We start from the raw sequence: 26,991 nt of genomic DNA, 5'->3' as shown, positions 1-26,991 counted from the left end.
CTGAAATTACTTCGTATTGGATAAAAAGCCCAAACATTTGGTGGTATTGCCAACCTACAGTATGTTTCTCAATCCACCATGACCTGCAGTGGCTGCCAAGTTGTCACACAGAGCTATTAAGAGCAAAAAATCAGAGTTAACCTCTAAAGTGGCACTCAAGTTGATGGACATAATAAGCCACTCCTGCTCATACAGTGCAGAAGAAAGAAAACCTCATTCACATCACTAAAAATACAGCCCTAGAACTTAACCTTACTAAAGATTGTGTGTTTGTACACTAATCTTAAAACTGAACTGACTATACTGAATCGCCATTATAACTGACTAAGGGAGCTCCCCTCAGTGATGATTGAAGGCACCATTGTTAGCCCAGTTATGGCACAAAGTGCTGTAAAGTACTTCCTGGTTAAAAGCTTATTCAAAGAAAAAGCCACAGAGCAACCATGATGTGATTACTCTGTTGCAGTTGGCTGCTGGGCTATTCACCTTATAAACAGTGCTTATATGAGCCTCGTTTTGTACTGAACTGAACATAAAAGAGTGAGTGCACTACTGAACTGAAGAAGCACTGAGCATTGCAACAGAATGAACGGTAATGCATTCACTTACTGCTGTACATACTGAAGTGAATATTGATGCGATTGCTTAGCATGGGAAAAACAAACTACAAAGTCAGTGACAACAAATCTTTGAACTGAACTGCATGACATCATTTGTATGTCCTGTGGTTCACTGAATTTGTCTACAAAGGAAGGGCAAATTTTTTTTAAATGATGACAGCTCAAGGTTTAACAGTCAAAGAGCTGGAGAGATGACATTGGAAGAGTGGAGGTAAACATAATGAATAAAGGAGAGCCAATTATGAAGACTTACAACATCCACTCTGGCGTGCTGGGAGACTTTAATGAGATCATTGTTGTTTAACTGTTCAAAGGGTTCTAAGGCTTTTTCTTATTGGTAGTAAACCACAGGAACACCTCTTCAGGAAGACAGACCCCCAATGAGACATTGCACTGAGTACAAAAGCCAGTGGAACAGGGCAGGGGGTCCCATTTTGGCTCTGTATGGTGCTACTAGCATCTGTCATATCTTTGTACTGAATTAAAGTGAAATGTTTTCTTCAAAGGGTTAGGATATAATCTGAGCTCTCTGTTAACTATAAGGCTTCAACCACTAACAGCTCCATTGGCTAAAGCACCCTTAACATGATGAAATTTGCAATCAAACACACACATTGAGGTATAACAATATATCTCATTAGCCAATGGCTCATTTCTTTCTTTGTTGAAATGATGATGTGTTCAAATCTTACTAGCCTTTATACGTTACTCATGTATTTAACAATATACTCTATGGACAGAATACCCAAGGACCATGCTTCAGCTTTGCAGCAAGACTGATAAAAGAAATCCTCGATGAGAAACCCCACTGAAAAGCTAATGGAATTGGACAGGGGGCAGGAATCAGGCACTCTATGATGCAGATGCCATCTTTAATTTGTTTTTGAAAATGAATGGAAATGTTTTCTATAGGGGGTTCGGAAATAACATGTTCAGTAATCAGCCATGCCTTGTCCCAGTGGGATGTAGTAACAGTAAATGAGTTCAATGTAAAGAACAATTGAAGCCTGTTACACAGACATTTAGTGCTGGTTTATGAGGGTTTTTTTTTTTTACTTTTCTTGTTGGGGTTCTTTTACTTGTACTTGTCATATTCACTTCTGAGTGAATATGACTGAGTGAAAAAAAGTGAAAGTAAAAAAAAGTGTTAGCTGCTTTCTCTTCTGCAATTTCGGCTTAGCTTGAAGGGTCTTGAAGCAGGTTCTTACGTAAGATGAAGCATCTATCAGTACACATGGTGATATGTGAGAAAAGTTGGGTTCCTATGGAAGTCCAGTACTAATGTTAAATGGTGTTTTGACATTTAGTTAGGTACCTAACCCTGACCTAACATACCTTTAAACTGCCTTTGAATCCCACTCTTGCCCAAGCAAAGAGCAGATAGTGCTCAGATACTGTTTAGGCTAAAGATGTCATTAGCCTGTGCAACAATTGTGTATGTTTATTGGATGTAACATTGTTTGAGAAGCCTGCGATAAAATCTTGGTCGCAATCTGTGTCAGACTGTAGGATATGAATATGAGGCATGTCAGAGTGTGCTGAATGCATGGTGAATCTTAGTGCTACAATGTAAATAGAAAAATAGATATGAAAGCAGAAGCATGTTGTCAGCTCACATCATCCATCTGCATCGCTCTGATGTTTTGAAAATGTAGCAAAGTCACACAAACTTCTTTTTCATTTCACCTGCATCGTTTGTTTTTTGTGTGCTATGGAGGTATTAAGGAGAACAAGTTTTTTTGTGTTTTCTCCCTAAACTTAATTCAAAAGACTGCACTTACGAAATGTCACGCCGGCCAGTGTATTCTATGTCATTTCATGTCTTATTCTCATTGGTTTGTTTGTAGACAGGTCATAGTAGCAGTCACATTGTGAACATTTGGTCTTAAATTTCTGACACGGTCAGAATTTTGCCTGAAGCTGTCTCTGGTCGCAAAAGCTCTTAATCAGTTGTTGGTGCACGTGTCTCACAGTGCAATCTAGAACCACCGTTTTGGACCGAGGACCAAAGATTTTACTCACGATTGTCAACTTTTGCCTCAGACAGCCCAAAATCGCAGTGTAAAGGGGCCTTAAACTACAGTACCATTAGCTTGATAGACAATTTCATTGGCACAAATTAGCAACCCTCCAGTAACAGAAACGTTTTCATGCATGGACCACGTCCCTCAACCTGAGAAAAAAGAAAAAGAACAAAAAAAAAATGGTTTCAATTTGAAATTGTGTGTCAGTGTAAGAGTGTAGGCAAGTCTACAGGGTCATCAGGTGGGCATGTCTCACTAACTGATGTTTTGCTAATGTTTTGTGACCCAGAACCACCTCCCTCCTTACCTGCACACTCACACTCAACATTTTCTATTACATGTTCATTCAGTGCATGATTACAGATGTAATGCGGTGATATAAATTCTCATACGTGTGATTGAAGCACTTCTTGGTTCTCTTATTTTGTAATTATGTAGCTATAATAATAAAGTCTTTTTCAGAATTTGTCCTTTAGAGATCCAGCCTTTGAGGAACAATCCCTTCCCTTTCTTGTGGACAACATAATTACTATAATATATCCATCCATCAAACTTCTATACTCCCTTACCCTGCTCAGGGTCACGACAGGCCGAAGCTTATCCCAGCATGCAGCGGGCAAGAGGCAGAGAATACCGTGAAGAAGTTACCAAGTCAAGTCAAGTCAAGTCAGTTTTATTTATATAGCGCCAAATCACAACAGAAGTTATCTTAGGGCACTTTTCACATAGAGCAGGTCTAAACCATACTCTTTAATTTACAGAGACCCAACATTCCCCCATGAGCAAACACTTGGCGACAGCAGCAAGGAAAAACTCCCCTTTAACAGGAAGAAACCTCAAGCAGAACCGGTCTCTAGGTGGGCGGCCATGTGCCTCGATCGGTTGGGTTTAGAGAGAAAGAGAGAGGGGGAGAGGGGAGTCTATCACAGAGCAAAAACATGTGGAAGAACATATTCAGACCTATTGGGAATTTATGGCAGTTTTCCTTTCATTTATCTTGCATGTGTTTTGGCTGAGAAACCCAGAGGACTCAGAGGAAACTCACACAGACACAAGGAGACACATAGGACACAGCTGGTCAGGTCTGCAGGACAGCTGCTGCGAAGGGACAGCTGTTCAAATTACTGCTCTCATAAGTAATGAAACTTATATTATGATTTAAAAAATTGAATAACGTACAATTTAACAAGTTAACAAGGCAAATTCTGACTCTGCAGTTTCAAACCAGCCACAATTGTAAGCAAGAACAGAATTTTTCATATACATAATATAGGAAAGGCTTAGGGTTTGTGTGATTTATTGACCCGTGGAGTAAAATTCACACCTCATGTGGCTGGGGGATTTTTGAAATTGAATTTCAGATGAACAGCTGCTCAGATCTTGAGGCAATCAAAAATGTCTAATGATTTTCAGATTCCACAGGTGTTTTCTCCTTCTTTTCTTTTCTCAAGTTAAAAAAGTGCTTTACTTGCACTATATTTCACATACTGGAGAATAAGGCTTTATTCTGCTATTTATATAAATCTCCTGTCTGGTGTGTTCAACAAGGGATTATCTTGATTTTAGCATTACTCTTAATTCAAAAGACCAAATTGATGATGGTGTGCTGTATAAAATACGTTTTTTCTGCACATTATAAAATATCTGTCAATTCTTAGTCATTTTTTCTACTTTGATTGAGGCAGGTTACATTGTGATCACATTAAAAGAGTGTTGGAGGATCATAGATAGATAGATAGACAGTAAGTTTCCACTGCACTACACTGTACTTCACGGGCTCCTATACTCCAATACCAAATTTAATGATTACAGAAGAAAAATAATTCCGTTCACCTTTGATTTCAGTTTTTACCAATATCTAAAGGAAAACATCCATGTTTTTAAAAAGAGTGGATCACTTTAAACTGATTTTCACCCTGTTTTTTGTTCACATACTGTACATCATAAAGTCCTGTTTCTTACTGCAAGAGGACACTTTGCTGCAAGGACAGTTCATCATATGCCTCTTGTAATACAAAAGTGAAGAAAAAAAACGGGATGAAGACACAAAAGATGGTTAAGCTGCTGATTGTATTTTGATCCAATCTGATTTTTTTAATATTCAAAAAAAAAAAGTCTAAAACCAGATAAAATTCTTGGATTCCTGGATTTTATCAGGTGTTACTAACCAAAGTTTTGGGCATTTTCAAGGTGGCCTTGGCAGTGATGCATATGTACATTTCAACAGCAAGTCCCTGTCAATCCCTCAGTCTGTGGGAAATATTCAGTGTTACAGGCTGCATCACCTGTGCAGACACTGACAATTCACTCACCCTAGAAAACAATTTAAAAAGCACTCACTTAGTCATGCTTTTTGACCAGGGCGCTAAGCACTGACAGGCATAGCACATAGTCTGCCGTCTTTCCACTGTTAGTGGATGAAGAGGTTAGTGACCTGTTCTTCTGTTCTTTTGTGTGATGGGAGAGTCAATCAGGTCTGTCTGGCCAGTTTGCGATGTTTGTGCTGCAGAAGGGGGCGGAGTTCACAGAGGCTACCTCCAAAGCCTTCAGATCCCCATTAGAGGAGAAGAAGTGTGTGTGAAATGGAGCAGTAGTTATATATGATAACGCTGGTTTATGACCATGGGCAAAAGGTGCTAATGAGTCATACAGCAGCTCCACAAGCTGATATACCGAAGGGATGCAGCCTGTTGCTACACTAGCCTTCAATAATGATTAAACATGCCTTATTTCTCAATACGTCAGTGTTTACCGTACAAGAAATAAATGTCTAAATGAAATACCATTGAAAATTAGCAAAGTTTACTAATCTAAATCAGGAAACACCTGTTGTAGGAACAAGTAGACAAGACTAAGACTATGACCATGCATTGGATGCCAATTTCAGTTCAGACAATACTCATAATGTATAGACATTTGATACCCATCCCCAATGAGTACTTCTACTTTTTATTTGGGTATTTGGCTACATGTTACTGCTAATACTTATCTACTTACTTAAGTGTAATTGCAGGACTTTTTAAGGAGTATTTTCACATTGTGGTATCTTTTTATGAATCAATATTTGTGATTTCAGTTCATTTTCAATAATCCACAAAAATAACATAATGTAAAATTGTGACACCCTGTTATAAGTAGTAATATTTTTCTAGTAATATTCTGCAAGTAATGAATGTATCGAATATATGCATATACAATACATATATATTCTAATGCATGTGGTTTGTATTGATACATTTACTTGCTTGCAGGAGTTGTTTTTCAACAATACAGCTGAATAAGCTCATCTTGCCTGGCTGAGTACCTGCATGCACATGCTGAAGCAACTAGATGCTTTATTTGTTAAGACAACAGAGCCCCGTTAAAGGGCTCTGCCTTTGATTACAGACTACAGTTACCATGCAAGACTATCGGCTTAATTGGATGCAGCACAATCCTACGAGACTCTGCTGGTCCTTTCATCATCATGCCATTACTCACACATGGCCGGTTTCATGAGCAACCACAAAGGCGGAGGAGAAGCCGTCCTCATGGTTCAGAGTGCAGCTTCTCAGTGGGTGGCACATCCCAGTCACTGGAGCGTAACCTGGGCAACAGAAAAGACCACACAGCCCTAATAATCAAGTACCAAGATGAAAGTCGTGACATTCTCATGCAGTGCTGATGATCAGGGTGGAAAATTATCTCTTGATGTGACATTATTGAACTTAGCTATATATGATGTAATTGCAGTCATTGTGAAGGTCTCAATCTTTTCTTGGTGTGCAGCTGGTTGTCAGACTCTGGAGTTAAGATTAGAGCATTTGAAAAATAACATTTTAAATTGATTTGAAGAGTGCTTGTCACTCTCTTTCAGTGAACTCACATACTGTATCTATATGTATGTATTGTTTTCACAACTAAACCAAACCTCTCAAGGTGAACGAAAAGGAAGGGAAATGTTTCATGGAAGTAAATAATATATCACTTAAACATGTTGAATTAGTGTACTGTAGTGTTGGTGATGTCTGCATTCAGAGCCAGATGGCATTCACTGATTACAAAGTACATCTATGGTCTTTGCCTAACCAAGGACATGCCGAATTCAAATACTGAAGCCTTTACGTCTACAACAAAACATCTTGAAAGCCGGAAATGCTTAACGCTAATAAGACACTATAGAGACTTTTATCAAGTGGAGGGGGAGTGACGGAGATCCTATGTGATAGAAGATGTACCGAATATCTCCTCTCTAAAGAAAGTCCTGAAGTAAACAGCAAGCTTGGAAGCCTGTCATAATTTCCCCAGCAGACACCCGCCCGGCAAAACAACATTTCACACAGTTCACCAGGACAACAAACTTTTAAGCAAAGCACGAACATTAAACATAACTCGATCAAGAGGTGTGCAGCGATTCAGCTTAGCGTGTTTGGTTGGGTTCAGAAGCACGCTCTTCTGGCCTTCTTTTGGTGGCTTTCAGATAACTTTCATGCTTTCTGACCTTCAGAAGACCTTTTTGGCATGCAGGTAAAAAAGCAGAAAATGCAGCAGGCAGACAGCCGATGATAAAGACTCTTGAAAAGCATGTATATCAGGTTATTTTAGAGGTGTTGAAAAAGAGAAACATCTGCAGCAGTTATGTCATAGCAGAGTGTTTTTTTTTTTTTTGTTGTTGTTGCTACAGTGTGATCATGTCTGTGCTTTAACAAGGCCAGTTTTTGATCCAGATGGTTGATGGTTTTTTTCATAAATGACAACAAATTAGATGGATTTAGTGTTGCGAGTGAAATAGTGAGACATGAAAGAAGTTGTGGAGCATGACCCTTTATCTGAAAGGCAGATAAAAGGGATTCAGGAGAATGCAGATTACATTCCCATGAAGAGACAACTGGAAACTTTGCACATTGAAGCAAAATGGTGCAGCAGCAGCAGCTGGGGTCAAAATTTTGGCTCTGTACTGCTGATGTCATGAGCGAGGAGATAAGTGGACTCTATCATCTGGTTGATAAACTCAAACAGTGAACAAAGTGCACGGGAAACAAGCCAGTAAACATGGAGAGCAAATCAAAAACACTTGAAATCATTCACAGGATTTGCTTTTGCAAATGTGACGAACTCACTATCAGTTAACAACATCATGTGAGATTCATACAGTTGTTTCATCTCCATTTGCTTCTCACCATAAACTGAATGGATTTTCCTCTATTTACCCCACAACCCAATATCTATATTTGGATATAGAATCTACCATCTCACAGCTAAACTTTGACAAGAGAGTGCGATGCCTGCTCGTGACCCCGAGACTCAGCACCAGGTCCAGCCCAACACAGTGCAGGACGCCATAGAAACTGGGCTTGTTATGAACACAACACAACCGCAGCTATGGCAACATCCGGAGGTGTGACAAGCAAACCAGGTAGCCTCAGGTCGTCCTCTAAACATGACACGTGCGCTTTAAAGGTAAAAATATACACAGGTCAATGCAAGATATTGAACTTGAGCAAAGAGAATTTTTGTTCATTCTGGACCCGGTTTCTCTGGCGCCTAGGTTGCTCACTTCAATTTTGTGAAAGATCATCTCACTGTTGAAGTGCTGAAAAGAAGAAGTACAGCATGAGACAAATGCTAAACTGACAGAACATGTATGCTATGAAACTCCTAATCATTACATACATGTATTATTAGGACTGAGAACCATCTATTGATTATTTATGAGTGAGATTCAAGTTAAGTTCTGTTAACAAAACAGACTTAATGAAGAATTTTAAAAAACTACAGTTCGTTTACATAATTGACAAACTAACAAACATTTCTGTTTTTTCTCTACATGCCAAAAACTTTCTTCAACAATCAATCTCAATTTTTCATATCCAGGGTGGCATCAATGTCAAGTCAGCAAGGTTTTGGAAAGCTATTCAGTAATTTTCCTGTGAGGTCGCTGTTGGCAGAATTGGATTCGTGACCTCAGCCGTGGCCTCCACTTTTAAGTTTCCATCGACCTTACCTGGGCAAGACTTGAAGCCAACCCCTTGTGAATGGAAGCAGATATCAGCACTCAGTCTGCACAGGCCTCGATCGAGAAAAATACAGTACCTTGCATACCTGCGGGACCAAAATCTTGCCTTGTGAGGAAGATGGCGTGGTCGTGGTATTCGGCGTGGTCGGGGTCACGACGCTGCTGCGTGTTGGCCCACCGACACACCTGCTCCAGGCTGCGGGATGGGTTGCCACGCTCGATCAGGCTTATAGACTGCAGAGACACAAGGACCAGGAGAATGTTTTTACCACTCAAACTGTGAACAGAAAAGTAATTGCTCACTTTATCAATTCCCTCTAAAGGAAACTGCTCTGGAAAGAAAAATACTTCTCACTATAACACCTTCACTTTAGGTGTGCATGTACTTTCACATTCAAAATCCTGAAAGGAGATAACGTTTAGATTAATTTCCCTCGAAAAGTCACAGAGTGGGAACATCTGCGCAGCCAAAAATAGAGATTACATTTATTACATTGCATTATGTTATGCCACCTGTCTACCAACTGTCAAAACTTAATTTATAAGTTCACGTGTGCCTCTATACCTCCTGTATAGATGTAAAAGTATTCAAAAGTTAAAGCAGACATAGTCAAATAAAGTGGATACCTTCCACAGTTGCAATCTTTTTAGTCCCTTCCTTTCCCTCTTTGTGTCTAGATGGACAGTGTTTTCCTGTTGAGCTACAGTGGAAGGATTGTGACAAAAATAGGGAATTTGGCACTAAAAAGACTGTAACTTTGAAAGATATTGACTTTATTTGACGAATTTAGATGGCTCAAGTTTTGTATTAGCTTCAAATAAATGTTTAAATACATATAAGGAGGACTGTGGCTTTTGTCCCCCATCACTTACACTGAAAGTACATTATGAAGGGATCTTCTCTGGCCAGTATGAACAGGAGGGATGATTACAGCAAGAAAAACGTGTCAATGTCCATTTGGGCACCTGACTGTTGTTTTATGACAGACTTGAAAAATTGTGAACCTGCCTTTTAAACTCCTTCTCTTTAAAGGCTCAGGTGCCTGACAGATGTCATGATGCTGCTATTATGCAGCACCATAAGAAGTTAAATAAAGTTCAAATTTCAGTTTGAATGGTGCCTTATGCAGATATGTGTGTAAATAAATTAGATTCCTAAAGGACATAGAGGACAGATCTTGTTTCCACTTAGTTCATTGTGTCTCCAGAAGGGCTAGATTTAATTGGTGAACACAAAAACCGGTCATGTGTTTTTTCTCAAACTGGCAAGGAGTGTCAAAATTGATTAACAACTGCAGAGACAGTTTCCAAGTGGGAACAAACATTAAGTGGAAACAGTAATGTATTCTTTTGTTTTGTCTGTCATATCTCAAAAATCCATCTAAATCAACAACAAAGTTCTGTCGAGGATGAAACTGGTAATTGACAACAACACTGTTTATGCACAGTATGTGGGGGCCAGGAAAAATGAAAGTGTCCAGAGGAGCTGGTAAACATTTTATAAGTTCTTATGTAATATGGGTTATTTCAAGTAGCATCTATTTTTGAATATTTCAACCATAATAAAAGCCAGATGGGAGTATTTTAGTATGTTTGTGCTCTGCCTTGTATACGTATAATTTATCTGTTACATAAACAAAATATGATAATGACTGATAATTAATACACAGTGTGCAATGCTGAGCAGTGTTATCATTAATCACTGAAATCATGTGTTATGCACTTCTCGACTCAAGATAATTTAACAGCTCATTTGGTTTAAATATGTTTAAATTTTTACACACAATCTCTTGTGCTAAGTATTATTGCTGCAGTGATTTAACAGTGGTCACAAAGGAGCACCTGTCAATCAAACAGTGAGTGTAGCACAGAGTCTGCCTGAGGCGTAATCAAATCACACACTGCTAAGGGCCCCTAACCAGCCAGAGGCCCCCAAAAACATTGAAAATGATTAATTTGCAGGCACTACACTTAAATCAATTAGTACGCAGGAAATCAGAGCAGCAGATTTCACAATGTGTCTGAATTTTACAAACAAAACAAACAGTTTTAGTCATGACTTTGAAATAAATTATTGTGAATACAAGGAGAGGATGTAATAATCGTTTCTTTTCACCCTGCCGTTCTACTGCCAAAGTGATACCACTCTCATATCAGTACGGTAGCTGGAGCCGGTTAGCTCATGGTTCTCATGTTCAGAAAATAAATTTAAACGTTAGCACTGAAATAAAGTTGTTTCTGTGATATGCACTAGGCTTTTTATTGAAGTAAGTGATTACATATGACTCTTCATTCGTAGTAGTTTTTTTTAAAAATCACATTATTTTCCTTTGCTTATAGGTTTTCCCAATTCCCGCAATTTTACCACAATAAGAGCACATAAATCATCACACATTGTGTTGCAATTTTTGACAAAAGCTGCTACAAAATCAAGCATTTTTGGCCACGATAATAACAAAACTCCATGAAATCCTGGAGGGACTGGTTTATATGAATTACAATACACTGTACAAAACAAATATTGTTTATTTCAGTATTGTATAGTTTAGTGTATTATTCTTTTTCTTTGAGTGATTTTAATCGTCAGAAATTGTAGTTAGTGCTGTCAACATTTGAATCTTTTATTTTGGGGGGATGGAGTATTATCAAATCTTGCTTTGTGCCACAAAAATACCTGGGCCTGGGTTCATTGTAATGACGTCTTTTTCATTGGATGTTGATGTATTGTCTGGAAAAAATGTAGCTGCCATTCTATTGTTTTGACTATTGAGTCATGGTGGTGAGCACAGTCCCTCTTGTTTTCATTCCACACTAAATGTTAAATATACTGTATCATTTCCTGTAGGCTATAACAGCAATATGATACTAGGTTTAAATTACTGTTGTGTTATCATTCAGCAGGACCGCCAACAGAGATTCATTTATATGAAAATTTGTCAGGTTTCAAACCCAGTCCTGCACCAAATGTCTTCGCCTTGAAAGCTGTGTGAAATGTGCATATATAAAATAGCAACAATGTATGACATAGCTTACCTGTCGATACCCGACCATTATCATGCGGACAAGGACAATGTTGATGTTGGTTCCCAAAGATTCATCATGGTAGATTTCATCAACCTGAAAGCAACAAAGAAATCAGTCACTGCTCTGAAGGATGAAAAGAACACAGTGTTTTTGATGAAGGTGATTGAGAATGTCTTACGATACTGAGCCTGCAGAACACATACAATATAAGAGTATGTTACATCCAATAAGACCATCAATCATATAGCTGTCCTTGAGGCAGAGTATTAATACTAATGCACAGCATATATTGTCAGATATCAATCTGTGGGAAGGGAAATAAACTGATTCAGCTCAGGTCAAAAACCTAAACCCAGTGTGTGCAAGATTTTCAACTCACAATTGCAAAACCACAGTATGGGTCCATGGGTTTATCTCCAATCGATACAATATGGCCAATAAAACTGAGGGTGTTAATTAGTAAGTAGGTACTGAAAAAGGACCTGGTATGTTAATTACAGCACTCTAACTAGGCACCTCGGAGGCTTCAAGTGGCACCAAAACGTTTGAAAAAATGACATTTGTACTCCTTGGAGTTTTTATCAGTAACACAGAATCAAGTCAATTAATTCACCTCTCTCTTGAAATCAATTTGCTTTATCTAAAATCAGTTGAAGCAAGTAAACATTTATTTGAAACTGCGCTGATTGTGAGTGCAACAACACTTGATCATGTTTGTACAGTATGTTGCTGCCTCCACAGATTTTTATTTCTGAGGTCCCAGCAGTCTGACCATGGGGGAGTTGTTGTTTTTTCATCTCTTACAACAACCTTGGAATTGTAATGAAATATTGTGTTAATACACTGGCAATCATCCAATAAAACCAGTGTTGTTATGCAATGGGAAAGAAGCCTGACCCAGAAATGTGTCAACTGCTGTTTGGCTTTATAATAATGCTGTGGTATGTAGATGCTTAACCAAGGGCCAAGCTAGGATCCCATTCAAATCCCATTGAAATTTCCACTTGAGCGTGTTTTATTTTCATCAAAATGGTCACTGTATAAATGTCAGCACTCCTCTGGGACCCTATAAAGCCAACGAACTGCCTCGCTTTGTGGTTGATAACTAAAAGTTCAGAGGAAAATAAGGGGTGGATATTTCTTTTTCCATAAATCAGTAAGTCATTTAGTTGGGGCATGTTGGTTATGGATTGTAATTAACAACAAGCCAAACAAACTGGCAACTCTCAACTGGTAAACATGGAGTAATTTAGCCTCACAAAGCACCCTCACATTTCTCCGTGTGACTTCTGAACTTGTTTCTGAGAGGAAACATATGTTTTACAGCTGGCATTTTAAGGCACGTGGGTTCACACTGCATGTGGCAGAGTCATATATTTAAACTGATATATTATGTTCCAAGTTTAGAAAATAATTTATGCAACATCTGTGCATAATTTATCATCATCATCATTATCTGAAGATGAAAGCAATATTTTATTTCCTTCCCATCAGTTTTTATTGAGAATGGTCACACTTATCAAATCAGCTTAGCTACTCCTGCAACTTCCGACCAAATTAAAACTATTATTAAAGCATCAGTTAACTAAATTCACAAAAAAGTATATAGTACTTAATTTCTGAATTGTGAAGTGGGGCTATTTGGGCCCCCTGATTCTGAAAATAAACACCCCATTCAGTTTCCCAATGTTACATGGCTCACAGCTGAAACATCTCCAAGGCTGGGATGGATATGAAACTCTACAGGGAGAATCATCAGTACAAAAGGTAAACAACTGCGTAAGAACATATTTTCTGTGATGAAAAGTTGCAGATACAACCAAATTCCTTAAAGAGGTCCCTTCTACCCTGGGCCTTGACCTACTCTCCATTATTAATCTCTCCCTCACCTCTGGCTGTGTTCCTGATTATTTTAAGATGGCAAGCATCCAGAATATTTTAAAAAACCTGCCCTTGATCCAACCCAACAAAATAACTACAGACCTATTTCGAAATGACCATTAATCTTCAAAATTCTTGAAAAAATCATTTCATAGCAGCTTCTTGAGGTCATTGAAGGACATGATATTTTCAATAAATTCCAATCTGGCTTTCATCACCAACGTAGTACAGAAACAGGCCTACTAAGAGTGACAAACGACATCCTCATGCAGGCTGACGATGGCAAACATTCTATCCTGGTCCTGCTTGACTTAACTGCTGCTTTTGATACTATTGATCACTCCATCTTGGTTGACTGTTTAAATAAGTGGGTAGGTATCTCAGGCTCTGCTCTCAATTGGCTCTTGTCCTGTCTCTCAAACAGGAAGTTTCAGTTTGTCATAGACAACTTTGTGTCTTCAACTGCTCCTATAGTCTGTAGAGTTCTGCAGGGTTCAATCCTTGGTTCCTTTTCTCACTTTATATGTTACCTTTAGGCAACGTGGTTAGCCAGTTCAATTGCATCTCTTACCACTGCTATGCTGATGACCTGCTGCTGTATTTTTCAGGTAAGCCCAACGGTACAGCTAATATTGGTACCCTCCATGACTGCCTGGCTGCTATTAAGTATGGATGTCACTCAATTTATTTCAGCTATATTGAGACAAAATTGAGGTTCTCCTCATTGGTCCTAATAAGTTTGTCTCTGAAGTGAAACCCTGTTATCAGCCCTCTGGCCTCAAGTGTTAAGCCCTTCTCTAGAAACCTGGGTGTAATCTTTGACCAAAATCTGAACTTTGACCCAAGCTTCAACAAGCCTGCACAAACCTGCTTTTTCCAACTCTGGAACATCACAAAAATGAAATCAATGCTATTAACCTGAGATCTAGAATTACTAATACATAACCTAATTTTTTCACACCTTGACTACTGCAATGCTTTTTTCCTGTCTCAGCCAAGCAAACGGCTTTAAAAACTTCTCAAAACCCATCTCTACCGACTTGCCTTCTCTGTAAAGGGGTTGTAATTTATTTAATTTATTTTTCTGTACATAACTGTAGATGTATGTTGTTTATTTTTCTGTATCTATAGCGTGTGCAGTACTTTGTAACTTTGTTTTAAAAAGATGTCTCCTCCTTCTGGCAGTGAGAGTAATTACAAAAACACTGTGCTTACATAGGCTCCCTCATAGCCTACTCTATCGCTACTGTTGCAGCTGTAAAACAGTGGATAAATTGTTTTGAGCATCACACAACCCCCATGAAAGGACTCAGAATTTGATCCATTTGCTCCGATAACATTTGGAAAGTCTAGAAGAGCTCCACGATTAAATTAGTTTACTCCTATTCAAGTTAGCAGAGGGCTAACCAGAAGTATGCCAGCTAGGCCCGCAGAAATCTGCAGTCATGCATTCATCCAGCCAGGGCGAGAATGTCAAACCTGACACCAAATTAAAAACTCCAGTATACTGCAAAATACAGAGAGATTTACCTTGCGGTGATAGGCTTAATCAGCAGTGTATGAACACGTTTGGGAAAGGCTTGAATGTAATGGAAGCTCATTTATATGTAAAACTCCTATATATTTAAGTAAATTATTGCAAAAAAGCATAATATTGGATTTTTTAGCACTAGAACCGCCAGGGGTCGCTAATACTAAAATATGTACTCTGTCATTGCATTAAGGAATTGTCTTCACAAAGGAATGTCTAATGTCATGAAATGAGTTTGTTTAATCATCACCTGTGTTTTGGTCCTGTTTTTTTTATAATCTAAGAACTCTAATCGCTTTGCATGGCCATCAGTATAAATCAGTCTAAAATGACACTGAAAGTGGGTAGCCTATTAATATATTAATATATTAATATTTGCATGTTTGGTTGGTGTGATATTATTATAAAACAACATTCATCACATAATGAGAAAATAATGAGCCATAATAATAAAAATAAACAACCACCGCACTTACTGTAATGTTGATTTAATGTCACAACAAAATCGACATGACAAAGTCTTTAATAGGTAACTATTAAAGCTTTTTTTAATTTATAACATCATAATGCAAATATATATTTACCTTGATTATGAAGTTTCCACAGACAGCTTTCCTGCACTTCAGGCACTTAGCAAAGGTTTTATTGCAGGTTACTCTCCTCTGCTCTTTTTATAATTTAACTGTGACTTTGTTGTCGGATCACACACTCCAACTAATACCGTCGCCTAGCAACTTAGACTGTTTAAACATGAACTGCCTGGAAATAAATACATTCATATACGGGTGGTGGTTATAGCTATAAATATAAATGTATTTAATCTGGATTCATCTTCACTATTTAAAAAATAGGCGTTGCTACACAATATTATTTTCGGAAAAGTCAAAGACCAGGGGACATGAATATTTTATTAAAACATAGTAACGTTCAATTACCCGTGGCGGTTCTGGAGTTAATACTTTCAACAAACTAGTTAATCATTCCCCTCTGCAGCTTGGGACTCTCAGCCATCTGTCTCCTTCTAATCTCAACTCTCTACCATCCAAATTCTTTAAAGAGTTTTTAGCCCATGAGCTTCCTGTCAGTGTTAATGAGTCTCTCTTGGTTTGGCCTGTGATAGGCATGTATCTACTTAAGAAACCAACACTTTGCCTTGACTCTCACCCTATCTCCAAATAGCAAATAGCTTCAAAAAAAGGCAGTTGCCAAGCAACTGTTAGAAACAGTTGAAGGGAACAATATCTTTGACAAATTTCCATCTCACATCCACTGCAAGTCACAAATGATATCTTGTGAGTGCAGACTGTTTGTCACACCATTATAAGTGCAGCCTTTGATACCCCTGATGATGCCATTTTTCTGGAGAGATTCAGGCACTGGGTGGGCATACAGTAAGTAGAACTACTCTAAAGTGGTTTTCTTCCTTTTTATTCAACAAGGTGTTTAAAGTGGTTACTGGCAATTCTGTCTATTCCTTTGCTCATTTTGTGTGGGGTCCCACAAGGCTCAATACTTGATGCTATTCTATTCCGTATATGCTCCCCCTCGGTCACTACCATTATGCTGATGACACTTGAGGTCTTTACAATAAATCTGGTGTGTCACTATCAATGTGTGGATGGCTTCTAACTTAAAAAAAATACTGACAAACGCTCTGGTAAAAGGTCCTGTAGTATCTCTTGGGCAACAAGCTGTTTTTAATCCATGTGCCTAAACGTCAATCACCACATCAAAGGACTAGTTTGACTTTTTGCAAAATACACTTATTCACTTTCTTGACTAATTTGGGTTGAGAAGATTGATACCCTTCTCTGTGCTCTAATTATGAGGCTGGTACCAGGAGATGGTTAGCCTAGCTTAGCATAGACTAGAAGCAGGGGGAAAACGTTACCCAGGCGTTGTCCAAAGCTAAAAAAAAATTTTTTTTTAAATTCAACAACCAGCACCTTTAAAGATCATTAATCAACACGTCATATATTGTTTGTTTGTTTGGGTACAACAAACTAGATGTAAAGATGATTTCTTGGAGCCAGGTTAGCTGTTTCCTTGTTAAACTATTCCTTTGTCAGTCTTGTCTCAATTATAGTTTCTACAGATCAGAAATGTTGTCAAAATCAGATAACTGAAGCTAAGAACCATAGTTGAGCAAATCATCTATACCTTTGTCTCCACTTAAACAAAAACAACTCTTTATTTACCTTGTCCAGCAACTGCATGTCTGCAACTGAGGCAAAATGCAGCCACAAGTGTTCTGACTACCACTTAGAACAGAAAGCATCTCTCTCTCGCTCTACAGTTCTGTCTCTCAGTTAGTTTTAGAATTCAGTTTAAGGCGCTTTAAATTACTTACAAAACTTTGTATGATTTGTCTCCATCATCTATTATATTTAACCACAAATTCTGGCTATTCAGCTCTGATGAGCAAAACCTTCAAAATGTATTTGCTACAGGCTCAATGCTTTTATTGAAGTAGCTACAACACTATGAGCAGCCTCCCCCTCAGTGTAATATCAGCAGTCAATGCCACGATTTTAGAATACCTTTTATACTCTGATATTTACACAATGTAGATCTCCAAATGTGTTATGTTGACTTTATATTATTTTTTTATATGTATTCATGTAGCACTTTGTAAGCACTGTTCTGGAAGGTACTGTGGAAATAAAGGTTTTCTTTGTTGTAAAAAGATACAAAAAAGAACGGGGAAGCCTTACATTGCTTTTGAAAAGTTCATGAACTGCTTTTAGTAGTTGTCTGTTGATCAACTCTCAGCCTGTCAATAACATGCAACACTGATCTGACGAAGGTCATCGATCAATTAGTGACATTGCACTCGCTGTGAAATCCACAAGAGCCCTGAGGTAAAGTCCAATGTTTTCATTAATTCTACAGCAGAGGCGCCAAACATCAGTGATGTTATTTCTGTCCATAAACTTTAATCTCCTGTTATTGATGATGAAAGCATATGCAAAGTAATCCTTTAGGTTTTGCTGTGCTTCATGAAAATTACAAGACAGAGTATAAATATCCACACAATTACATGGCAAAACTGATATATAAACAAACAAATAACTAGAAAGAACTCAGAGGAGGCAGACTTCCACCAAGGTTGTTTTCATTGCCAAAGAAGCAGCTCGGGTTTCTTTTTCTTTTTTTATTGAAGTTTCATATCATGAAATCTCTGGTTTTTGTTTTCTTGATTTAAGTAGAGGTGTTACAGCTAAAGATCCAGCATCTAAATCCAGTTTTAGTGTTGTTTTTTTTTCATTAATGTGCACAGTGATGTTGTCCAATCTCAAAACCAAGATGCATCTTGTGTCCTCTTCCAGGCTTTGTCAGTAATCTATCCTCGTGCAGGCTCATAAAGACAGAAATGTCTAGGGATTCAGATATGCCAAACAGAATAACAGAGCGCTACTCCTTTGCTGAAACACCAACAGTGTGTGTCAGTTTGCTTTCTCTGGGTAAAAATTACGACCGTGCAGAACAAAAGCTCTGTCACTGACGAAAGGCTATCTTGGCCTAAGTCCAAATTTGCTCTGGGACGCAGGGCTACACCCAAGGCATTTAAGCAAATATTCCATTCACAGAAGCCTATTCAGGTCAATAAATGCTGTAAAGAACACTGGAATGACCCCAAATTCTCCCAGATTTGTTACAAACTCAAATTCCTAGACTGGTCTATACTGACCTATATAGGTGTGTTTTTGTTGGACACGAAACAGAGAAGCTGTTGAAAAATTAAGACAACATCAAAATATAGCATCCTAAAAGTTCTATGATGACTTTTGTGAACACTGAAGTTGCATATTTTTCCTGACAAGACTCAAGTCAATTCATTCAAAACTTTTTGGTGTGTCCTTCTGAGGGATGGGCCGACCCCATGCATACTGGGATAATTACAAAGCCAGGAGGAGCGCACAGAGGGCTGGAATCTGACTGTTGTGACTGAAAATGAGAGTAGCAGCTGTAGGCTACAGGCGCTAGGTGTCCCTGGCTTGTGTACAGCATCACATCGACGTGGACAAAACCTGGTCCGTGCTCAAACAACACAGCCATTGTGCGGCAGGCACCTCAGCAGTCACCTTGGCTTCGCGCAGACAGGATGTTCAGTAATCAATCCCTCAGGGAGAGTTTCTCCAGGTGGTACTACACATTCTGCAGCCACGGAGCAGGGATTCAGAGGGATTTGAGTGGGCAGAGCTCTTTCAGACACAGCAAGCCTGTGGCTTACAAGTGGAACTAAGGAGTTTTGACCCTCGTTTGTTTAAACTGCTTCTTTCTCTCCGGAGGTTGTACAATTTCCTGTCAAATTTGACTCAGCATGAAGGGAAATATATGGTCAATTGTTAGAACTTTGCTTGATTTCACTCTATAGTTCAGACAATTTTAACCCTAAGGACTTCCTCAAATTCACTTTTTTCTGTCAGTGATCTGAAATACTCATAAATGCATATCAGAAAGCTCTATACACTGAGGACTGACAATTACAGAACACCCTCTCACAGCCACTTCACAGTATCAGCCAAGGTCATTAAAATCAGACATTTCTCCCTGTTGAAGATATCCTAATTAAATAAACACATCATTCCTTGTAAGCAGAACTGGGCAGTGTGAGAGGACTTCTGGCACTGGTTTCCATGACTGTCCCACACAGCTCCCAGTCAACTTTCTAATTGGTCTAGTGCAGCTAATCAGACCACCATGCAGGGTCCAAATGGTAACTGTTACAGAGTGAAACCAGCACCCTGTGAAAATCTGACTTGGGGGATTTGGGTCCTGTAAGTAGATTATGGTGGTAGGAGCTGGTGGAGCCCGTAATGAATGAGCTGAGAGTTTCTTTTTTTTTACCTCTTCAGTAATCCATAAACAGCTAGAGAAAGTGGGGGTCTGGAGACAAGTGTGGCAATGTCTGATGTCAGAGAGGACAAGGAGGAAAAAATATAGATCATGATATAATATCTTATGTTGGGATTTTACATATAGAGAACTCAACGACCCTGCCATAAAAGAAAGGAGAGAATTTGATGAGCATTATATAAAGAATCAGAATAGAACTTACTATGTTCATGAGCGTGAGAACATAATTCTGCACATGCTCCTTGCCATGGAAGCGCACCACTGAATCGTCCACAGCGAGGAGCACCTCGATGTTATAGTCGTCTTTCTTTGCGTGCCTCCGTTTGCGCTCAGACTCAGACAGTTTATGTTCGACGAGATCCAGAGCCGCTGGGAGGTCTGCGATCCCGAAGTCTGCCACTGCAAAATACGACCAGCACATAAACAAGTCAATGAACAGACGGTGGGAATCTGATACATGTATGATATTTCTTCTCTTATTTCAGCGTCTGTGAAGTGATATACTGCTGTGTCAAAGCCGACATAAAACAAAGTTCTGTCTTTGAGTCTCGGGATGAGCAGGAGGAATCCTTTGGGATTATTGACGGGGCTGTGGACTCTATATATTTTAAGTCACTCGATCACAAATACTCCCCTGAGACTCATAAATCATTGGCCTACAGAGTCAGAAGTGTATTTCCTCTCTGCCCCACATTCAGCCTAACTATAATATGTGCATTCAGAGCATGAATCCCAGCTGAGTCACACCAATTCCAAAGATCATTCATCCATGTCATAAAGCTCTAAAGCAGCTTTTTGCAAGTGTGATATTCATGTGCAATATATCTTCTATCAAAAATTGTCTTTTGACACTCATTTAGAGGTATAAATTGTGTGAATTTGGATTTTACAGATTCAGGCCATGACAGAAACTGTGAGATGAAACAGCTCTGGTGTGCTGAGATGTCAGATTAAAAAAAAAAAAGAAAAAAAAACTGATACAGTGATCCACAGGTGTAGAACATATTTGTGATTAACTGAAAATTGAATTGCTTCATTGTGACACAAACACAACAGATGCAATAAATCAAAAAGCACTCAGGGAGAGCATATTACTGCCATGGCTGCACCTAATCACAAAATGTTTAGTCATTTTTATTCTCCATCTGGATCTGCATGAAAAGACGTGTAGTAAGAGACAATTATGAGATACATGCATCAATTATTTTCAGCAGCAGTTCATTAGAAAATAGCAAACATGCCTTACCAAATTTCATTGAACTTCATTACAAATGCAGGATGTTCTGCCAACTAAACAGGCAAAAAGAATAAACAAACCGATAAAGAGCATAGAGGTAATAAAATAGAATTTGTTGAACACGTCTGGCATAAATTGCCTTCTTCTAACATTCATGTATCTCAAAAGATTGGTATGTTGCTTGAAGCTATGAATTATTGCAATCAAGTGCAAACCACTCCACATAATTTCACATTTGAGACGGTTGTTATTAAAGCCCGCCAGATACAAATGGAGACATGACACATTATCTTGTGTATACTATAAAATCCATTGGATAAGGTATTATCAATCACAGCATAATGCAGAACAATGAAGGATAAATGCGGTGTTCTGCAGAACTCATTCAAACAGCTGGCTCCAGGCAAATATCCTAAAAAGCAATTTATTATAAATATAAATATAAATAACAAAGCATAACAGATAAACAAATAAATGTATCACAGATGACAACTTATTTGCAACAGTTGCAGCACAGTAAATTAAAATAAATATGTCAAACAACTGCAAAAATTAGACTGTTAAATAAGCAGGAAATAGGACAACTGTTATTAATTAATACCAAGATTAGGCATGGATAGAGACACTAAATGAGAGTGAGTGTAAACACTATTTCAGTTCAGGTGAAGTTTTGACTGCTGTGGTTAAACTGGTGCTTTAGGGATTATTATTGTGGAGTCTATTAAAGACCTCATCACCTGTTTTAAGGGGTGTTGGCTCTCCCAGAGGAACGTGACAGCACTATAAAGGTCAAAAATGAGGAGTAACACCATGGAAAAGTTTTCACAACAGTTAAGTGTAAGATTAGTCTTTGTGAGAGTTGATACCTCACGGTATTTTGCGTAGGTTCAAAAACAGTAATAGAAAAGGTAAACAACAGCAACAATATTCAAAGAAGTTCCCCAGCTGGATGCAAATCCAACATCAGACAGTTGCATCACTTATAGAAGAATATAGCTGTAAAGACAAAAGAATTAACATGGGACTGTGGTAAAAACAGTAAAGACTAAAAACAAGGCTTGGAAAACATGAATGATTGACTTGATTAAAATTGTTTCTCAGGATATATGAGCTGCAGAGCTGTGGAGTAACATGAAAAGGCCCATACGTCAGTTTTACAGCAATACACAATGGGAAATGGAGTGGATTAGTGAGTATAGTGAGTCTTTCACCAGATGCTCAAGCTATTGTTGTAGCAAGGAAGGAATAAAAAAAGGAATTCATGATGGTGTTGGGTCACTTAATTGCCAAGGAATGGTCACCAGCTCTCCTCCCCTGTCGCCTCTACTACCACAGGAGCCCAGCATTCCTCACTTTACCAGCTGCTTTGGTGAACACTGCCTCTGCTCTTTAGCTCAATACTACAGAGTAGCAATAGGTGTTTAAAAGAGAAAAAGAGTCCATACCAAAGGACCATACCAATTTGTTTTCAGGTTTTTGTATGTACTTTTCTAACCATTAGTTTCCATTAATTTCAGTTAAGTATGTAAATCAATCAGCAGGATTTTAAAACTTGTGCAGTCAGGGCTTATTATTGGTACCAATCGAAATGTACTTGTAGCATCTGGTCAAGTACTGAAAATTAGAGTTGAAAGTCTGGTCAGATTTGTAATCTTGTTTACTTATTATTTGATCAGAGTTCCTCATTTAAGGCAAACTTTAGCTTACTTTAGGCTAATCTAGGCAAACTCATACTGCTGCTTGTGTTGTGAAAATTGCCGTCTTTACAGCTCCATTAATTGATGTTTTTTCCCCTTTTTTTGCAACATTGACCTTATGAAGTTGATGTAAAGTTGCCTATTAACACAGCTAGCATTCACAAAGCAACTTTAGCTTATTTGGAGTGGTGTTCCTGGCCACCTGTGAGACTTACTCAGTCTCATTTTAGCTCTACTTTGGTCTCCACCAGCTCCTGAGAAAAATATCTGGCCTTTTAACTTATTTTTTCCACTACTGTTTTATCCACTACAAAAAACAATAACAATAACAGAAAAATGAACACAAATATGAGATTTCAGGTTACCTCCAATAATAGCCAAAACAGTTTAATGAGCTCAGAGAGAGTTCAAGATGGCTCTGTGGGGAAAAGTTGTTGTCTGGGAGGCAAAAATATACAGTAGGCCAACCCCAAAATATTAATATATTGCAGTAGTCTATATAAACAGTATATCAGTATCTGTAATGCTACAAACATGAGTTAAAATATTAACATACAGTTTTCCAAATGATTATACGACATCCCAAATATGCTTTACAGGGTGTATGATGTTGAATTTATATTTCAGGAGAGATGGACACTTTTGTTTGTGTGTGAATTATGTGTATAAAGTTATCTTTGAATCCAAGCAGTGCTGCATCCAAAAACGTATTTCCATCACTACTCTCTGTTCCCTTTTGTTAATTGCTTAATTAAAAAGGTGGCATTGCTCATATCAGGCTATAAGCGTGCAAAGCAACCAGCCACTTACATAAACTGAGAACTCCCTCCTGATTTTGGAGACGAGGCAAAGCGAGGTTTCTTTATGTGAAAATATTTGCTGTATTACAAATCTCACTGTTTACACTTGAAATATGTGTGAGATAGCTCACAAGTGTGAAGGAAAAAGCACAGGGGGGCCATTACAGATTCTAGTGCCATGTCGAAACATTCAAATAATTAATGAAGGTACGCGCTGCGTGATCCCTGTGTAAAGTTACGCAAGTTACATCAAAGACGGAGGCTGCATGTTCCTGCTGCTGATGGTGGCCACAAGTATTCAACTAAAAACGAACTTAACATTTTAAAACAGGTTTGAGTGACATTATTATAGAGGCAAAACTCAACTGAAAGGGTATTTTTTTGTTGTATAACTTTTTAAAATCCCAGGTTTCAATGTCAACTACTCATAGCAAGCACTGCAGTGGATGCTGATTTCTCTTAGAATCAGAGCTGCAACGACAAGTCGATTTATCAATTAGTTGACAGAAAATTCATCAACAACTATTTTGATAATCAGATAATCATTTTAGTCATTTTTTAAAAGCAAATATGCCAAAAAGTTGATGGTTAAACTTCTCATATGTGATGATTTAATGCTTTTCTTTGTCATACCTAATAGTAAAGTGAATATTTTTGGGTTTTGGACTGTTGGTTGGACATTTAATGACGAAACCATTGACTCTGGGAAATTATAACAAGCATTTTCGCTATTTTCTGACATTTTATAGACAAAACGATTATTCGATTAATTGAGAAAATAATGAGGAGATGAAGTAATAATGAAAATAATTGTGAGTTGCAGCCCTACTTAGAATATGGAGGAAGATGCTTCATTTTCTCAGAAAGACAGATGAAAAAAATTCTCAATGAGAGATTGCTTTTAGTTATAGAAGCTAGTGGAACAGAGGCTACTCCCAGATGTGACGTAATGACTTCAGCTCTCTATTACCTCACGACTATTACAGACTTGATGTTCACTCTAGTGAATTACACAAGTCAAGCAGATTTTTAAGGGTGTACTAGTAGGTTTTCATTTCATACAGACATTAATGGAGATCAATGGCAGCAAGAAAAAAAAAACATTTTCATTTCTAAAACAGCAGCATTTTTTGCTAAATGGTTAGCTATGATTTTAAGTAAATCTGAACTGTAGCATAAAACATGGGAAACCAATGGTGCTTTAAATATAGTTTAGCAGCAACTACTGCCTGTATTATATTTATTTATTCATCTAGTCCTGGTGTTCTGTAATTATTCTCTGTTGTTCTGTTTGTTACACGCTCTTGTGTCTATTTAATGTGTTGGTGACCTGAAGACAATTGTTCACCCAAGTGAACAATGATGCTGCACTCTATTTTATTCTATAAGGTTCAATCATGCTGTCCTTGTTATTATGAAGTTCCAGTGCACTTAATCACACGTGTACACCCATGTACTCACACCCAGTCAAAACACACATACACACACACACACACGCACAGTGCTTTTTGTTTCCACTGACATCATGCTTCCTCTCTCTGCCTACCTTCATTGTGGAGGTCCTCCCTGCGCTGGCCCGTTTCCCGCTTGATGGCTGACCTGCGGTAGACCACGTGGACACGCCCCTTCACTTCCACGTCCTGTTGGCCCTTCTCGAGGGGCTCAATGAAAAACTCCCCATTATCAGTCCGGATCAGACCTGACTGGAAAAAGAGGGCTTCAAATTAGTGCACCCCTCCGCCTTCAAAGGACGGTAATTCCACTGGAGCCAGTAATTATAGTGTGCCTGATCAATTGGAAGCCTTAGTGGAGGGAAGAGGTCTGGATGTGTGGAATGACACAGGTAGACACAATTTGGGGCCTTCCAAGCATTTCGCCAAGATTTATTGAGTGTCACCATGATTTCACCCTGAACGAGATGAGTAGCAACGTCTCAATTCAGCTGTATGTTTCCATGTGCTTTATGTTTTTAATGTATTCACTGTTGGATACTCTTACAAGCTTCGATACCGATCTGTGATGTTCAAAGAATTCAAAGCCTGTGTTGAGGTTTGAAAATTTACTTTTTGATGTTCTCGCTTTCCCTCATCCTCCCCGATGTGCTCCACTAAAATTAGCAATTTCTGACACTTCCTAGATTCCACTTTAAATTGCCTGCAGACAGCAGCTGTGATCTTGATGCTTTCATTCAAAGGTAAGTATACGGCAAAAGGAATTATTAGGTGCACGACAAGTTTGTGCACAGTGGGATAGGCGTGTTGCCACTCTGTCGCTCATCAAAACTCATATTTTCTTTTAACTGCATTAAATTATGGGTTAGGAAAAATTGTCATGTCTGCCTCTTCTAGGATGGATTTCTTCCTGTCTGATTGTTGAAAAATGGCCCCATGGAAAGAAGACCAAGCTTTTTGATTCAGAGGACAGTCGTCATAAACTGACATTTACTGCTGATTTGCATAACTGCTGTAGCTGCACTGGAAATATTATGAAAATGTGTTTCACCATCAATGAAAAATACACCATAAATCACCATAATGTCACCATAAATGCAAGAAACATAACAGTTCAAATATATATTTTTCCATTTAGAGAGCGTAAGAGTGTGTGGTTTGTCACTTTAAATTGCATGTGACAGAAGAGAAGAGGAGCTTAATTTCCGTGCGGAGAACGAAAAACCAAAGAGATGTCTGTGCAGGATGAGTTGACAGCACACATTGATGTCTGGTCCATCAATACTGTAGCAGTGAGACTGAACATCATCTCTTTCCCTGCATCCACGCTTAAGTGATAATGCAGCTTCCTGATTGGCATTGGCACAGCATGTAAGAGTACGCATACATTTGCACATACTGATTTCCATAAAGTAAACATCGTCTGTTGAAGGTCTCTTTGGTGTATATCTAATGTGACTGAAGGTAAATATTTACATGGAGCACACAGGAAGCCAAAGTCCAGCTCTAATACACTATTACACTGCAAAATCACAATACAAGCATGTGTCACCACTCCAGTTTAAGGTATTAAAGATTAAAGTGTTATTTATTCCTCACTGTTTTTGGTGTAATTGAAGTGATATTGTAGTTGTTATGATTAAAACATTACACCAATCCGCATTCATTCAGTACAGACACAAGTGTGTTTTGGAAAGTCCTCAATATGAGAACTGTGTGTACAAAACCAACATGTTGTTTGCAGTCCTTCTTTGGTAATTCTAAAGAGCCCAACGGATGCTGTTATTAGTAATCAAGTTATTAGGTTAAGTGGAGTTTTTCTGAGTGCTGGCCATTTACTTTCTAAATTACCTCACACACGTTTTGGGGGA

The 26,991-nt window shown here is 38.4% G+C and overlaps 1 protein-coding gene across 2 annotated transcripts in view; it reads right to left on the bottom strand.

Moving 5' to 3' along the window:
- LOC137171584 (A disintegrin and metalloproteinase with thrombospondin motifs 14) overlaps positions 1 to 26,991 on the bottom strand; it is a 57,420-nt gene that overhangs the window by 15,973 nt on the left and 14,456 nt on the right. Inside the window, exons 3-7 of one of the 2 annotated variants that reach the window (XM_067575596.1) lie at positions 25,216 to 25,372; positions 20,138 to 20,334; positions 11,673 to 11,756; positions 8,717 to 8,873; positions 6,125 to 6,230 (exon numbers count right to left, since the gene is read on the bottom strand). In XM_067575596.1, the coding sequence (XP_067431697.1) occupies positions 6,125 to 6,230; positions 8,717 to 8,873; positions 11,673 to 11,756; positions 20,138 to 20,334; positions 25,216 to 25,372 (701 nt within the window). The remainder of the gene's footprint in view (positions 1 to 6,124; positions 6,231 to 8,716; positions 8,874 to 11,672; positions 11,757 to 20,137; positions 20,335 to 25,215; positions 25,373 to 26,991) is intronic. The other variant, XM_067575597.1, reaches the window with a different exon arrangement.

Source organism: Thunnus thynnus, chromosome 20, assembly GCF_963924715.1.
Source record: "Thunnus thynnus chromosome 20, fThuThy2.1, whole genome shotgun sequence".
NCBI classification, from domain to species: Eukaryota; Metazoa; Chordata; class Actinopteri; order Scombriformes; family Scombridae; genus Thunnus; species Thunnus thynnus.
This window is presented reverse-complemented; position numbering and strand designations above follow the sequence as displayed.